Raw genomic sequence first — 18044 nt, 5'->3', positions numbered from 1 at the left:
TGTATTTGATAACTCGACAGTATGTTGAGTCCCTGTGGGCTAAGCAGGAGTCTCATCATTTTTAAGCTAATTAAAAGGATGGATGGAGCACATGTCCCACTCTGGCTTATTTCATTATGATTCAAATAATTAATTTTCTTAGTTCAGACAGGGGGACACACATTGATTCTTTTCACTCCTTTCCATAGAAACACTACATAATGTTATGACAACAATTGATATCTTCACACCTTTGAGCTGATTTCTATTTTAAAATCATTTTAGGATCTGCAGTGCCAAGTCATCAATATGTCTGTGCTGTGGCTACTTCTGGGCCTTCTTGCCTTTACTGGTGAGTGTGTTGCATTTTTCCCAAATGACCTTGGAGATGGGAAAGATAAGCATGGGAACATAGTGGTACTTCTGATACTTAAAACTGCAGTGGAAAATGTTCTTTTTCCCCCCAAGCTGTTCAACAAATCCTGGAGTTGCTAACAGCCACTGACAAGCCTCTTGCCAGGTGCCTCACAAAAGGAGGGGGTTCTCCAGAATGTGGGGTGGACTTATAGCAGCATTGCTTGGGCCAGACTTTAAATCCATACCATTGAAAAATGCTCACTGTTCCTCTATAAAAATTCTTTCACCAGAAGTATTTACTGAATTTATTAATAGACCATATAATTCTACGGAAGCATTGACGTGATTTACCATTGTAAAACTAATGTAATTCAATACAAAACTAGCAACACTGGGATCAAGGAGATGGGACTCGGCTAACCACTGAGGCTGACATTGTTGCCATGTTTGAATTTCAGATTCGGTCCTAAGGTTCCTTGCAACCTGGGCAAAGAGGAAAAGGTAATTTTTTTTTTTTTTGGACAAAGAAAAGTAGGAAGCATAGTTCCTCAAGAGAAGCAAATCTTTTCCTGGCTCTGAATTTTAAAAACTTCTCAGATAAGGCCAGCCTTACATTCATTCCTTTCTTTCTTGAACCATCCATTCAACAAATATTTTTTAAAATTTTACAAGGAACTTTGGGACTATAAGGAACTTTGGGTGAAGGAGACAAGATGGCAGAGTAGAAAGACATGAGCTCACCTCGTCTTATGGAAACACCAAAATCACAACTAACTGCTGAACAACCATCAACAAAAAAGTGCTAAAGATACCCTACATCCAAAGACAAAGAAGAAGCCACAATGAGACAGTAGTAGGGGTGCAATCATGATAAAATCAAGTCCCATACACTCCAGGTGGGCGACCCACAAACTGGAAAATAATTATACCACAGAAGTTCTCCCACAGGAGTGAAAGTTCTGAGCCCCACATGAGGCTCCCCAGCTTGGGGTCTGGCAATGGGAGGAGGAGCCCCCAGTGAATCTGGCTTTGAAGGCCAGCAAGGTTTGATCGCAGGAATTCCACAAGACTGGGGGAAACAGAAACTCCACTCTTGGAGGGTGCACACATGGTCTTGTGCATACCAGGACCCAGGATAAAAAGCAGTGACCTCATAAGAGACTGGACCAGACTTACTTACTAGTATTGGAGGGTCTCCTGTGGAGGTGGAGGGGAGGCTCTGGCTCACTGCAGGGACAAGGACACTTGCAGTAGCAGTTCTGGGGAGTACTCACTGGTGTGAGCCCTCTTGGAGGCCGCCATTTTCTCACCAACACCTGGCTCCACTCTACAGCCTGTAGGCTCCAGTGCTGGGACGCCTCAGGCCAAACAACCAACAGGGTGGGAACACAGCCCCACCCAACAGCAGACAGGCTGCTTAAAGTCTTCCTGAACACACATCTGTCCAATAAACCACATCCCCTGACACATCCCTGCCTGCCAGAGGGACAAGAGCAAGCTCCACCCACCAGTGGGTAAGTACCAGTCTCTTCCACCAGGAAGCCTGCACAAGCCTCTTAGACAGCCTCATCCACCAGGAGGCAAACAGCAGAAGCAAGAAAAGCTGCAACCCCGCAGCCTGTGGAAGAAACCACAATCACAGAAAGTTAGACAAAATGAGATGGTAGAGGAATATGTTCCAGATGAAGGAACAAGATAAAACTCCAGAAGAACAACTAAGAGAAGTGGAGATAGGCAATCTACCTGAAAAAGAATTCACAGTAGTGGTAATAAAGATGATCCACAATCTTGGAAAAAGAATGGAGACACAGATCAAGAAGATACAAGAAATGTTTAACAAGGACCTAGAAGAACTAAAGAACAACCAACAGAGATGAACAATACAATAACTGAAATGAAAAATACACTAGAAGGAATCAGTAGCAGAATAACTGAGGCAGAAGAACAGGTAAGTGAGCTGGAAGACAGAATGGTGGAAATCACTGCGGTGGAATAGAATAAAGAAAAAAGAATGAAAAGAAATGAGGACAGTCTAAGAGATCGCTGGGACAACATTTAATGCACCAACATTCACATTATAGGGGTCCCAGAAGGAGAAGAGAGAGAGAAAGGACCTGAGAAAATATTCAAAGAGATAATAGCTGAAAACTTCCCTAACATGGAAAAGGAAATAGTCACCTGAGTCCAGGAAGTGCAGAGAGTCCCAGGCAAGATACGCCCAAGGAGGAACATGCCAAGACACATAGTAATCAAATTGACAAAAATTAAAGACAAAGAAAAAATATTAAAAGCAACAAAGGAAAAGCAACAAATAATGTACAAGGGAACTCCCATAAGGTTTTCAGCTGATTTCTCAGCAGAAACTCTGCAGGCCAGAAGGGAGTGGCATGATATATTTAGAGTGATCAAAGGGAAGAACCTACAACCAAGAATACTCTATCCAGCAAGGCTCTCATTTAGAATCGACAGAGAAATCAAAAGCTTTACAGACAAGCAAAAGCTAAGAGAATTCAGCACCATCAGACCAGCTTTGCAACAAAGGCTAAAGGATCTTCTCTAGGTGGAAAAGAAAAGGCCACAACTAGAAACCAAAAAATTACAAATGGAAAAGCTCACCGGTAAAGGTAAAGATACAGTAAAGGTAGGAAATCATCTGCACACAACTTTGATATCAAAATCAGCAATTGTGAGGAGAGCACAAATGCAGGATATTGGAAATGCATCTGAAATTAAAAGACCAGCAACTTAACACAATCTTGCTTATATACAGACTGCTATATCAAATCCTCATGGTAACTGCAAACTGAAAATCTATAATAGATACACACAAAAAAAGAAAAAGGAATCCAAACACAACACTAAAGTTAGTCAACAAATCACAAGAGAACAAAAGAGGAAGGGAAGAAAAAGGACCTACAAAAACAAATCCAAAACAATTAACAAAATGGCAATAAGAACATACATTATCAATAATTACCTTAAACATAAATGGATTAAATGCTCCAACCAAAAGACATAGACTGGGTGAATGGATACAAAAACAAGACCCATATATTTGCTATCTACAAGAGACCCACTTCAGATCTAGGGACACATACAGACTGAAAGTGAGGGGATGGAAAAAGGTATTCCGTGCAAATGGAAATCAAAAGAAATCTGGAGTAGCAATACTCATATCAGACAAAACGGACTTTAAAATAAAGACTGTTACAAGAGAAAAGAAAAAGAAACTTTGGGGAGCATATAATGTGATTAGGGAGAGACTACAGGGCAAGGAGTAATGAGTGACACAACCAATGACTATTAAGGGTATTTGTCACCAATTATAAAGATAAAAGTGTACTGATTAAAAAATAAACAAGGAACTGTTGGCTCATTTAATTTTTAGTACACTCATAAAAGACCAAGTCATTTCATTTCCTCATTTCTCTTAGATTACTCATCACAAGATTTTAAAATGGAAGTATTTACTCCAAAATACCAGTATTTTCAGATGTCAATCCCATGAAACTCTTAGTAAGAAAACAGAACTTTAAAATGCATTTACACAGATGATGATGTGCAACAGATATATTTCCAAAGATCTGCATATCATTAAGATCTGATGATATAATCTAATTTAGTCAAAGATTAAATTAATCAAAAAGAGTAATCTAATGAGAAGTCCTTACAGGCTGATAATACTGAGATGATTCTCTCAAGGGGCAGCTTCCTGCCCCCTGTAGGTAACTTGTTGCTGGCTCATGTGCCCTCCTTGTGGTGTGAATGATAAATTCTAGGGAATGCCCTCCCCTTCAGTGACTAGAATGACAGTGAAAGTTAGGGAGAGAGATGGAAGGGCAAAGAGAGAAAGGGAAGAAGGGGAAAGAGAGAGCCCCAGCATAGAGACCTGGTCCTGGACCTCACAATGTATCCTTCCCCATTTGTTGTCTTAGGCTCCCACCTAGAAGTGCACCCAAGAGCAGGGGAAGCCAACTCCAAGTCCCAGTTTACCAGCTGTGCCTTTACTTTGGGTCTGGGTTGAGATCCCAAGGAGGACCAGGCTTCATACTACGTGTTTCTCCAGAGCAAACACAAGTATCTCACCAGACCAATGAGTTAGGAGTATTTGAGGGAGAAGTGCTGAGTTCACCTAAGACACAAGATGAGGACTAGTTTACAGGGAACACAGAATCTCTGCTTTGATTCTAAGACACCCACCCAACAGCACTGTTCATCCCCAGAGCTTTGCAAGTAGTATAACTGCTCCAACTGTTCTCGAGTCCATGGAAGAGGAGGTAAGAAGTTAGTATCTGTGATCACTTAGTTGCCATACTGTAAATTTCAAAAGTGTTTCCATGGCAAAGTGAGTTCCTGTTGTCACTGATTTTAGTACAGTTATTTTTATTAATGGATAGAAGCAGGATCAGAACTACTAGTTCAATGTCTTAGGCTGACATTTTCTCTGTTTGTAGGCTCATCTGAAAGCAGCAGTTGGGGATGCTATGGAGACCTCCAGACCCTCTACACCCCTGGGGCATCTTGCGGGATTGGAAGGCAGCGAGGCCTGAAATACTGTGGTATTGATCGTCCCACTGTCCACCTTGCCCTCCTCCTCTTCTTCCTCTTTCTCTCAGAAGGTGACTCCTTTCGGCAAGGGTGGCTTCCACAGGATCTTGTCCCTTCCCTTGAGATGCCACCCCAAGGCTCCCTGTCCTTCCCCACTGTTTTGATCCTCTCAGCATATCCTTTAGGTTCCCACTACTTCCCACAGCCCCACGCAGTGGAGAGATGGAGAGAGCACTGGATGTGGGGTCCACAGAGCTTGTCTGAGTGTTGGCTCTGGGGCTTCAACAAGTCACTCAGGTCTCCTGAGCATCCACTGGAAGGGTGAGAATAGCACTTACTTTACAGTGTTGACAGTTTTGTTTGATGTAAGGTGGATGAGAGTGCTTGCGAAACCAGGAAAGTGGGCTAGCCAGGTAAATTAGTACTGGTCTTCATTTTGCCATTTCTCATTATTTCATAAAAGTTTAAGCTCACATGATTCTGGGTGTCACTTTAGGGCAGAAAGGTGGGCAGGCATGAGGAAACCTCCCAGGGAAACTCTCCAAGGACTCCTTGAAGGGTTGGGAGAACTTTTCTCTCATATTCTGTCACATGGTAGCTGATGGACAGGTACATTTTACTGGGTCACTCTGGGATGCTTAGGATGGGGCTGATGGTGTCTGTGCCCATGGACCTTTCCCGGGTGGGCCAGAGCAGCCCCTGAGAGCCCAGCTGAGGAGCACAAAGGACACTCCTCAGGGGATGCGGACTCAAGCTCAAAGGAGGAGAATCATAATCTCAGGTCTAGGGATGGCCACAAGGGATTTCAGACCAAAACTTGGGCTTCTCAGTCCTAGACCACTGCCCAGGTCCCTGGAGTGTATTTTCTCTCTCTTCTTGAGCTCCTGTCTCAGCACGAGTCACACCAAGCTGCCTCCTTCCTTCTGTGTTTGCTTTAAGAGTTCGTGCTTCTGAAAGGCTGGCTGAAACAGACATGCCATACCTCCTGTGATATCGACCCATCATGCATACAGCTGGCCTAAAGTACTGCATGGACCCTGCCGTGATCGCTGGTGTCTTGTCCAGGGAGTCTCGTGGTGGCAACGTCCTGGTCAATGTGGACAGAGTGGGCGATGGAGCCAGGGTGGTGCAGGTAACCTGCCATCAATCATGACGTGTGGCTTGTCACAACCCCAAGGGACTCCTTCACATTCGTTATTGCTGATGGCACCCCTGGAGCACCGCTCCATAGAATACGGAGTAAAAGATGCTCCCTGGAGTTGTGAGAACCACAGCTCCGCCTGGGAGATGTGACCAGCAACATTCCTGCTTTGTTTAGAGCCACAGTTTCTTTTCAAAGTAAATTATGCTGTGTTTCCAGGCTGTCAGCAACCAAACCCTATTCTGGATTTCCAATAAGGTGATGGTGCAGGAGAGAGATCACAGATTGAATCCTTGCTCTGTTATTTTGTAACCATGTGACCTTGGATAAATCATTTACTCTCCCTAGGTCTCAGTTTCCTCATCTATAAAATGCCATCTCAGAGAATTGTTATGAAGATTCAATGAAATACTGTGAAGAAGCACTTGGTATCTGGTAGATTCTCAACAAATACTGAATTCCCTTTCCCTTGTCTTCTTTCTACACAATTCTTAGTTATGAGGATCATTTTCAGTTTTGCACTAATTCTGCCTGGTATCACTTGCTGCCTGATAGAAACTTCCAGGGAACGGGTCGTTCATTAACCCCACTGCCGAATTAACTCTGTGCTGGCTGAATTGGTGATGCAAGGGACGTAACGAGGACATGTTTTTTCCTATGCATTTCACATTGTCGTTGTCGCTGTTGAGAAACCTATAAGTATTGCACTCATACTTTAAGCTTTTAGGAAAATGTACTCCTCAGTGATCTTTAAATTGGCTTCCCAAAGTACATGATGCTTGCCAATTTAAAAGTACTTTCAAATACTTTATCTTATTTTGATGTGGGGACCCATCCAATAAACTGATGAGATGAGGAGGGTGGGGGAGGCAAGTCATCTGTCCTTTACAAGTGAGAATTTGCGAGGACAAAGTCATTGCCGCAAAGTCACCCAGCAGCTGGAAAATGCAGTACTGGGACCAAGGACATCATTGGTGATGTCACGGCAGGCATCGTTTCTCCTGCTCTATTCTGCTTCCTTTGTAAAGGATGAGTCCATCTCCTTTGAAGATGAAGAAAGAACTCCCCAGAGTCAGACATTTCTCCTACATATGGTGAAACCCACATGGTGTAGAAGAAAGTGTAGAAAAGTTACCTTTAGACATTCGGATTATCTGAAGGGAGAGTTACAAGTCCAGATAGAAAAACCCCTTTCTGACCTGTTTAGAAGGTTTATGCTTACAGCACTGAAAGAGGGCATCAGACTGGTCCCTACGCTACATCTGTCACCTCTGGTTTCCAACTCTGCCTCTCACCATTACCCCGAAAACAGCCGTGAAATGTCTGCTCGTCCCTTCCTTTGCCTAAACTTGTAGATTTACTATTTATCCTCAGGGAGGTTGAAGGTGGCAATGGTTCTGCCAAAGGGGAGGAGAGAAAAAGGGAAATGAAAAAGTAGCCCTGATCCTAGGAAGCTGCATCACCCTCTGCCTCTCTCCCCGCAGGACCCTGGTCTTCATGCCCCACCTCCTGGATCAGCAAGGCCCAGGTTTCCCAGATGACTGAGGTCCTGACTGTTAGAATCAAAGAAATCCAGAGGAGGTTTCCAACCTGGACCCCTGACCAGCACCTGAGAGCTTTGTGTAACCCATGGGTTGGTTTCCCAGCATGGAGTTAATAGGTACAAACATAATTCATTGCACCAGATCCCCCCAAACCTCAGTTGCCTCCTAAAAAGCAACTAGGAAAGAGAATCTGAGTTAACTGCTGAGCACCCTGCTACAGCGAGGGGCTGTGGGCTTGGCATTAACCCATCTCACAAATTCCAGGTGGACTCTGTGCCTACACCCGAAGCAGCCAGGACCTGAGCTGTGACTTCTGCAATGATGTCCTTGCACGAGCCAAATACTTCAAAAGACAGGGCTTCTAAAGCTTCAGCTCAGACCCAAGATCATTATCATGCGGGCAGCTTCAGCTGTTACACAGATAAAAGTAGCCAATGAGACCAATAATTCTGAATCTGAGTTTGACCCAAATGTCATCAAAATAACATGAATCACATTAAAGAATTATTATCTGCATTTTGTGGTCTGGTGTGTGTAAATAAAAGGCTGTGTCTCTTTAAAGGTATTTCCACGGATGTGAGCTGTAATGTGGACTTCTGTGAAATGAATCCTGTGTCTCATTGGCTTGCATTGTCAGATTTAGCAAATAAAAATACTGGAATGCCAGTTAAATTTGAATTCCAGATAAAAAATGATTTTTTTTTTTAGTGTAAGTCCCATGCAATATTTAGAACACATTTATACTAAAATATTATGTGTTGTCTATTTGAAATTCAAATATAACTGGGCATATGGTTATTTTATCTGGCAACTATCACTGATTTCTTTGATAAAAATCATAGTTTCAAATTTTAATTGAAAACTTTTGATGAGAAAAAGGGTAAGAGGGTAGCCAGTCCCATCTGGTGGGGGGAATAGATTTGCAAAAGGAGGGAAGGGCACAACCTTTATAAAAATGACATAACCACTGAGGACACGACAAAAACTGGTTAGAACCAACTAGATCCAAGATGGCAGAAGGTTCAACTTCCAGCAGACTCTGAGCCTCATTATACGTTCATTGTAATACATTAGCTAAATGACACACCCAGGGGTGCCATGACTGTTCTGAGGCCAACCATAAAAGGCCAAAAAGTGGGCAGTGGCCCAATTCCTGGAAATCTCTGCCTCGTCTCCAAAATAATTGGAATAATCTTCTCACTCATTAGCCTATGAAATTACCCAGCCCATAAAAACTAACCACCTCATATTTTGGGATCTCTCGTCTTCTGAGATGGCCCACACTCCGTGGAGTGTGTTTCTCCCAGGGCTGCTCTCACTCTCTGAGATAACCCCATGCCCTGTGGCCACTCTACCTTTTGAGATGGATCACATTCTGTCTATGGAATGTGTATCTCTCTAAATGAATCTACTTATAACCTATCACTTTGCCTCTCCCTGAATTCTTTCTGTGATGAGACATAAAGAACCTGAGCTTCATTAAGTCCTGAGACCAGGTGTGTGATCTCTAAAAGACAGTGGGATGGTGAAAAACTGAAAGCATTTCCACTAAGATCAGGAACAAGACAAGGATGTCCACTCTCACCACTCTTATTCAACATAGTTTTGGAAGTCCTAGCCACAGCAATCAGAGAAGAAAAAGAAATAAAAGGAATACAAATTGGAAAATAAGAAATAAAACTGTCACTGTTTGCAGATGACATGATACTATACATAGAAAATCCTAAAGATGCCACCAGAAAACTACTAGAACTAATCAATGAATTTGATAAGGTTGCAGGATACAAAATGAAGGCACAGAAATCTCTGGCATTCCTATACACTAACAATGAAAAATCTGAAAGAGAAATTAAGGAAACAATCCCATTTACCATCACAACAAAAAGAATAAAATACCTGGGAATAAACCTACCTAAGGAGGTGAAAGACTTGTACTCAGAAAACTATAAGACACTGATGAAAGAAATCAAAGATGACATAAACAGATGGAGAAATATACCATGTCCTTGGATTGGAAAAATTAATACCATGAAAATGACTATACTACTCAAAGCAATCTACAGATTCAATGCAATCCCTATCAAACTACCTATGGCATTCTTCACAGAATTGTAAAAAAAATTTTTACAATTCGTATGGAAACACAAAAGACCCCAAATAGCCAAAGCAATCTTGAGAAAGAAAAACGGAGCTGGAGGAATCGGGCTCCCTGACTTCAAACTATACTATAAAGCTACAGTAATCAAGAAAGTATGGTACTGGCACAAAAACAGAAATATAGATCAATGGTACAGGATAGAAAGCCCAGAGATAAACCCACGCACCTAATTTATGACAAAGGAGGCAAGAACATACAATGGAGAAAAGACAGCCTCTTCAATAAGTGGTGCTGGGAAAACTGGACAGCTACATGTAAAAGACTGAAATTAGAACACTCCCTAACACCATACACAAAAATAAACTCCAAATGGATTAAAGACCTAAATGTAAGACCAGACACTATAAAATTCTTAGAGGAAAACATAGGAAAAACACTCTTTGACATAAACCACAGCAAGATCTTTTTTGACCCACCTCCTAGAATAATGGAAATGAAAACAAAAATAAACAAGTGGGACCTAATTAAACTTCAGAGCTTTTGCACAGCAAAAGAAACCATAAACAAGATGAAAAGACAACCCTCAGAATGGGAGAAAATATTTGCAAATGAAACAACAGACAAAGGATTAATCTCCAAAATATAGAAACAGCTCATGCAGCTCAGTATCAAAAAAACAAACAATTCAATTAAAAAATGGGTGGAAAACCTAAATAGACATTTTAGCAAAGAAGATATACAGATGGCCAAGAGGCACATGAAAAGATGCTCAACATCACTAATTATAAGAGAAATGCAAATCAAGACTACAATGAGGTATCACCTCACACTGGTCAGAATGGCCATTATCAAAAAATCTAGAAACAATAAATGCTGGAAAGGGTGTGGTGAAAAGGGAACCCTCCTGCACTGTTGGTGGGAATGTAAATTGATACAGCCACTATGGAGAACAGTATGGAGGTTCCTTAAAAAACTAAAAATAGAACTACCATATGACCCAGCAATCCCACTACTGGGCATATACCCTGAGAAAACCATAATTCAAAAAGAGACATGTACCACAATGTTCTTTGCAGCACTATTTACAATAGCGAGGACATGGAACCAACCTAAATGTTCATCGACAGATGAATGGATAAAGAAGATGTGGCACATATATACAATGGAATATTACTCAGCCATAAAAAGAAATGAAATTGAGTTATTTGTAGCGATGTGGGTGGACTTAGAGACTGTCATACAGAGTGAAGTAAGTCAGAAAGAGAAAAACAAATACCGTATGCTAACAGATATATATGGAATCTAAAAAAAAAAAAAAAAAAAGGTTCTGATGAACATAGTGGCAGGGCAGGAATAAAGATGTAGACATAGAGAATGGACTTGAGGACATGGGCGGGGGGGAAGCTGGGGCGAAATGAGAGTAGCATGGACATATATACACTACCGAATGTAAAATAATTAGCTAGTGGGAAGCAGCAGCATAGCAAAGGGAGATCAGCTCAGTGCTTTGTGATGACCTAGAGGGGTGGGATAGGGAGGGTGGGAGTGAGGCTCAAGAGGGAGGGGATGTGGGGATATATGTATGCATATGGCTGATTCACTTTGTGGTACAACAGAAACTAACACAGTATTGTGAAGCAATTATACTCCAATAAAGATCTATTAAAAAAATAAAAAATAACAATAAAAGCACCATCTATACACCTTAAAAAAAAAAAAAAAAAAAAAAAAGACAGTGGGTTTGAGTCCCAATCTGAGTTGTGTGGTTTCAGTTTCAGGAGAGTCACTTTTAAACTTTGCAGCATTATCTTAACCCTAGGTCTCTCTGACATCTAAGTTTACCTCTTCCTTTCCTTCCCTGAACCACACTCTCCTACACCCAATTTCCCCCAACTCAGCTAAGCTCTCCCCTTCTTTGGGGCACTTAATTAAGACTAATAGAGTCAGGCCACCGGAGAGTGATTCCTCAGTTGGAGCTGCCCTCAAGGACATTGACCACTATACTGACAAATTATTTAATTCTAGGGGTTGTATGCTATAAAAGTAATTAACGTCCCATTCTATCAACACTTTACAGAGTGTCATTCTAGAACAACTATCATAAAAACCAGCCCCACTCCCAGGTGATTCTAATATGTAGCCAAGGCTGAGAATTATTGCCTCACAGATTCTCCAGAATTACCTGAACAAAATAGGATGCTGACAAAGTGGTTTTGTGTAGCCCTCTGAAGACTCTAAAGTCCCCTCTCGCTTTTCAGGACTATTTAAAACCCAGACTCCTGGGACTTCCCTGGCGGTCCAGGGGTTAAGACCCCGTGCTCCCAATGCAGGGGGCACAGGTTCGATCCTGCATGCCGTGCATGGCGCAGTCAAAACAAAGATCAAAAAAAAACAAAACCCAGATTCCTCATTGAGGTGTGCACCACTTCCGGCTTAGCTGGGCAGATGGAGCTGAGTCCCCTTTGACTCGCTGAGTCAGCCAATCCAGCCAGGGTGAATCCATCCTGCTTCCCCCTCTGTCAGCCTCCCCTGCAGCCTTCTCTACCCGCCTCCCCACGCTGCCTTAGAGCAACCTCATGGAGATTTTTTTTTTTTTTTTAAGATATTGAAGCAGTGCCCAGTCAAAGCAACTCCATTTCTCTTATGTTTGACTTCCCTATGTGACCTGAATCTGTTTTTCTAGCACAGACCAAATAGACATTTTATACTTCCAATAACTTATTTATATTTCTTGTGATGGGGAAATTAAAAAGGGGAATACTTAAGACCCTGAGTAAAAGCTCTTTGAGAAGACAATAAGAACCAGATCCCTCGAATTTTTTGCTCCAGAGTGTGAGATAGTAAACACGCAAAACTCCCAGCATCCCCATGTTATCAGGTCCTGTAGAGCAGAATGAACCCTGGCCTGAACACACGGGGCACTAACAAACCAGCTCAACCCGTGGGCGCTGCAAAGAGCCAGGCTGCTCCTCCATGAGTTCCCATCCTCCCAGAAAACAGTGGAGACTGCTGGAATTGATAAGAGGAACTTGGTTAATGGCTTCACCTCAGGCATTTGAGAGCATAATCACGCACTCTTTTGTGTTGTTTCTCCCTAAAGCCTAGAAGCTCTGAATAACTCAAAAGAAGGATTTGTTCTTACTTCTGGGGGAAAAAAAAAAAAAAACAGTACATATGTATAGGCACATAAAGGAATGACTTTATGTTGGAAACACAAATGAAACTTTAGAGAATAAAACTAGATGGGGGACTTCCCTGGTGGTCCAGTGGTTAGGATTCTGCGCTTTCACTGCCACGGCCTGGGTTCAATTCCTGGTCAGGAAGCTGAGATCCCGCCAGCCGTGCAGCATGGCCCAACAAACAAAAACTAGATGGGACTGGGTTGTGACTTTCTGCGATCTTGAAAGCAGGTGGCGTTTTATTCTCTCCTCATGTTCCCAGGGGAGCCAAGAGCCAGTTCACCAGAGCAAAGTCACTGGTCACAGTTGGCCAGCTGCTGAGGCGCAGATCAGGCCAGACCTGCTAGGGAGCTGCCAAGAGGACTGGGCGCCTCCCATGTCCCTGCTCCTCGCCCAGTGCACGCGTGTCCCCGACACTGCATCCTCCTTCCTGCTGGCGCTGCCCATGCTGGGACCGGTGCTTTCTCAGCGTCTCTATGTACAGCCTCACTGGTGGTGACCAGGTGCTTTTTATTTGATGCGGATCTCAATGTAAATTTTCGTTAACATGTAAACAGAGGTAGAATGAGACAGACGTTTAAAAGGAGGGTATCTTACAAAGCGAGAACAATGTCAGACCTGTTATTTATTCTGTGTCCGGGTCTCAATTTCTAAAGGTGACTGAGTGATGACAGAGAGAGGTCAGTGCCATCGTAAGAAAAGTTGAATGGTACTTACCGTTCCCCTAGAAACAAGAGGCAGGCCACGCCACTCAGGGCCACGGGAGAAACGGCAGGTTTTGGTCAGGAGGCCGAAGACAAGAGCGAAGGGAGGGCCTGAGTCAGAGCCTCCAAGGGGGTTTCTGCGGGAAAGGCGGCAAGGAAGGGCAGAGGAAACAGTGTAGGACTGGCTAGTTTGCATAATTTCTGTGGGCTTTGGTTTTTAGAGGTGGTCTCTAGTTGCCTGGAATCTGGCCTTGGGATAATTTAGGGCCGGGGAAAGATTGGCTCCACGTGCGTGAATTAGGTAAAGGTGGTGATTGAGGAATAAGGGCTTGGATTGGTTGCTGTGTGTGTGAAAGGCATGCTCCCCGCTGAGCCGTTTGCTTTCTCAAAGAACTGCTAGCCCTGGGAGGAGCAGTCTTTCTCTGGCCAGCAAGCTTTTTAAGACGTCAAAACGTCATAAAATACAGAAAATAGAAAACATGATTAATACACTATTCAAAACAGCCCCCTGCAGACCAGCGGCATCCCCAGCATCACTGGGGAGCTTGTTGGAAATACCGAATCTTGGGTCCCACCCCAGGCTAACTGAATCGGAGCCGCAGGTTAACACAATTCCCAGATGATTCGAATGCACTTTAAAATTTGCTCTACATTCCTAGGTGTTTGAAAAGGATGTAAACAAAGAAATTATTTATGCTCAGCGAAGATAATAATTTGTTCAAAGTCACAGAGCCAGTAAGTGGCAGAGCTGGGATTCGAACGATGGTCTATTTGACTTCAAATCTCATTGATACGTTGAGATTTGATATATTAATATTGAGATCTTGGTATATTAATATCAAGATAAAATGGCTGGAAGTTTCCAGGATGTTTTGAAAATTATGTTGTGGTGAGAACTGATTTCACATCTCTGAAGTAAGAGCCTCGCCTGAATTCCACAGACTGGGAAAGTGTTACTTTTCTTCAAATTTTGTTTTATTAGTTATTGAGCCAGTCACTAAGGCTGATGCTGGAAATTCAAAGATAACTAAGTCATAATCCTTGCCATTAACTCAAAGTTTAGTAAGGGGGATGTGTTAGTTATCTACAGCTGTGTGACAAAGTCACCATATTATTATATCTCAATTTCTGTAGGTCGGAAATTCTGACGGGGTGCAGTAGAGATGTCCTGTCTCTGTTTCATAGTGTCTGGGGCCTCCGTTGGATGTTCTGAAGGCTGGACGTGGAAATCATCTGATGTCTGGTGCCTGAGGCTGGCTGTTGGCTCTAGGTTGAGGGCCTGCCGGTGTCCACTGAAATGCCCACAGGCGGCCTCTCCATGTGGCCTGGGCTTCCTCACAACATGGTGACTGGGTTCCAAGGAAAAGCATCCCAAGAGATGAGCCAGGAGGAAGCTATATTGCCATTCGTAGCCTAGCCTTGGAAGACACACAGTGTTATTTCTGCATCATTCTATTGGTTGAGGAAGTTACAGGGGTCCACTGAGGTTTGAGGAGAGAAAACATGGACCTGACCTCTTGATGCAAGATTGTCAATGTCACAAGATAAGAGCACTTGGGTTGGGATATACAATGGTGTGGCCATCCTGGGAAAATACAGTTGGCTCCAGGAGGTGGATCTGAAAAGTAATTACCACATGACTTAATAATAGTGATATCATAGCGATTCCAATGCTGTTACCACCAAAAATAATAACTGTGGGTCTTAGGCTCCAACTTGTATGTTGTATTTTATGTTATTTCTTTTCTTACTTTTAAAAACACCTTTACTCAGATATATTTCCAATATGATAAAATTCACCCATTTAATGTATATGATTCAGGGTTTTTTTGTTTTTGTTTTTTTTTTAGTATACTCATAGAGTTGTGTCACCAATACCACCATCTAATTTCAGAACATTTCTAACACCCCAAAAAGAAACTTGGCAAACATTAGCAGTCAGCGTCCACTACCTAACTGACTCCCCTGGCCCCTGGCAAACACCCATCTACTTTCTATCTCTATTTGCCTATTTTACATTCCATATCAATGGGATCATACAACATGTGGTCTTTTGTGACTGGCTTTTCACTTAACAGTAGTGTTTTCAAGGCTCATCCGTCTTATACATTATTTCTTAGTTCTCAGAACAATCTAAGTGGATGTCTGCTTCTCTTTTCTATGAGAATATGAGAAACAATCAGAGAGAATTTCCAAGAGCTCTTACCTGCAAGTATACCTGTGTTTATTTTCCCTTTTATGATGAATGAAGAGTGACCAGCGCACAATAAGCATGCAATGAGGGTTTGTGAATGAATAAGCCTGTAGAGGTGGTTCTCAAAGTGTAGTCCTTTGACCGACAGCATCACAATCCCCTCCCTTATTTAAATGCAATTTCTGGGTCCTCAGTCCTGGCCTATTAAATCAGAATTTCCAGGGATGGGAGCCAAGCAATTGCATTAGAGAAATGTATCGATTGATGGATTAGGTAATATTCATGAACTTCACAATTCAAGATACAAGAGGGTATATTATGAAAATTTTCTTCCCATTCCTGTCCTCTAGCCACTCAACTCCTCTATCCAGAGGCAACTAATTTTACCACTTCTTGTCTATTTTGTCAGCGATATGTTATACATATGAATAAATATTCATACAATGTTCTCATGCTTTAACAATTCCCCCACAGCCAGAGGCACACTATACACACCTTAATGTAAATTATTTCTATTTAAATATAATTTACATAAAATGCTTATGTACAGTTTAAAGAATAATAAAATGCACACCCATCCACTTATCTCTCAGGTAAAGAACTAGCACCTCACTGCTACTAGGGGAATCCCCAAGGAGCTTCTCCTCCATTACCGCCAGGAGGATCGTGGACTGAATTTTTGTATTAACCACTCTTCTGCTTTGCTTTTTACTTTTACCAACCATGTGTGTATCCCTAGATGATACATCATTGAGTTGGGCCTGCCTTTGAACTTTATATCAACGAAGTCATTTTGTATCCGTCACTCAGTAAGTTGTTCCTTTTACTCAATACTGCTTTTGAGAAACAAACAGCTTGATGCCTATAGCTGTAATGTATTTATTTTCACTGCTGTGTGGGATTCCATTTTGTATGTATGTGACATAGTTTACTTATTAATTCCACTGATGATGGACATTTGGATTGTCCAGACTTTGCTACTATGAGCAATGCTGCTACGGCCACTGTTGTACAGGCCTCCTGTTCCACGTGTCAAGTTTCTGGAGCTATGCTGTCCAGTACAGTAGCCACTAGCCATATGTGGCTGCTAGGCACCTAAAATACAGCAAGTCCAAGTGCTGCAAGTCTAAGACTACTCACTGAAGACTTGGTATGAAAAAAATTCTAAATACTTCATTAATAATGTTTTTATATCTATTACATGTTGAAATGATTTAAAAAATTTGGATATATTGGGCTGAATTAAAATGTTATTAAAATTAATTTCAGCTGATTCTTTTTACTTTTTTAAATGAGCTATTAGACAATTTAAAAATTACATATATGGCTTGCATTCTATTTCTACAAGACAGTGCTGATCACTAGGGTATTTATCTTGTTGTAAAATCGCTGGATTTAATACTGGGTGATGCCAAAGTGTTTTGTAAAGTAATTCTAACCATTACACTTTCACCGGTGATGTATGAATGCTTCTCTTGCCACATACTCCATCATTGTCAGGATTTAAATGTTTTGCCAATCTGGTGGGTGTGAAACGTTATTACACTGTGGTTTGCGTATGCATTCCCCTGATCACTAAAGATGTGGAACATTTTGTCATGTTCATTTATGGTTTTTCTTCTCTTTTCTTCATGGCTCTTTTTCATTTTTTATTTCAGTGCATCTCTTTTTCTTTTTGATTGATAGAAATTATTTTGGGTACTAATCCTTAATCATTTCTGTGTCATGCGATTATCTTTTTTTGTTTCTAACATTTTTTTCACTCTTTTTGATGTAAACTTTTGATTTTTTTTTTTTTTTCTGGCTGCGCCACGCGGCTTACAAAATCTCAGTTCCCCAAACAGGGATTGAACCCAGGCCACGGTAGCGAAAGTGCCGAAGACTAACCACTAGACCACCAGGGAACTCCCTAAACTTTTGATTTTGAAGCAATCTCAAATTTACAGAAAAGTTGCAATCTCAAATGTACAGAATGCTGCAAATAACTCATTCTTCCCTAAACCATTTGAAAGTTGCCAACGTGATGTTTCATTATTTTTGAATATTTTAGTGTGAGGTTTTTACAGACAAGGACATTCTCCTACATAGCCACAATACAACCATCGAAACGGTTATTAAGGAAATGCTGTCTGGCAGCATTTTGTCCAGTTTTTCCTTGTAATCTGAGGGTGAGATAGGCTGTAGTGGGCTTATGCCATTTGAGTAAGAACGAAAAGCCCTGATAGCTTTTTAAAATTACATTTCGTTGTTGCTGCAGTTTACAAATGCAATTAACATATATTTTTTCATTAACATCAGAT

At 41.8% G+C, this 18044-nt stretch overlaps 2 protein-coding genes across 2 annotated transcripts in view; one reads left to right on the top strand and one right to left on the bottom strand.

Annotated features, from left to right (window-relative positions):
• Nucleotides 1-288: 288 nt before the first annotated feature.
• On the top strand, nt 289-7934 carry LYG1 (lysozyme g1). The gene is given in 6 exon segments (XM_068565113.1): nt 289-331; nt 4791-4904; nt 5826-6016; nt 7510-7531; nt 7534-7677; nt 7834-7934. Coding segments are annotated over 6 exon segments (615 nt in total).
• A 6672-nt stretch (nt 7935-14606) lies between these two features.
• MRPL30 (mitochondrial ribosomal protein L30) overlaps nt 14607-18044 on the bottom strand; it is a 32773-nt gene continuing 29335 nt past the window's right edge. The window contains exon 8 of the transcript XR_011076712.1: nt 14607-15168. The gene's annotated coding sequence lies outside the window, so the exon portion shown is untranslated. The remainder of the gene's footprint in view (nt 15169-18044) is intronic.

Source organism: Eschrichtius robustus, chromosome 15 (assembly GCF_028021215.1).
Source record: "Eschrichtius robustus isolate mEscRob2 chromosome 15, mEscRob2.pri, whole genome shotgun sequence".
Lineage (NCBI taxonomy): Eukaryota > Metazoa > Chordata > Mammalia > Artiodactyla > Eschrichtiidae > Eschrichtius > Eschrichtius robustus.
Note: the sequence above shows the minus strand (reverse complement) of the source record. Positions and strands in the feature narration are given on the sequence as shown.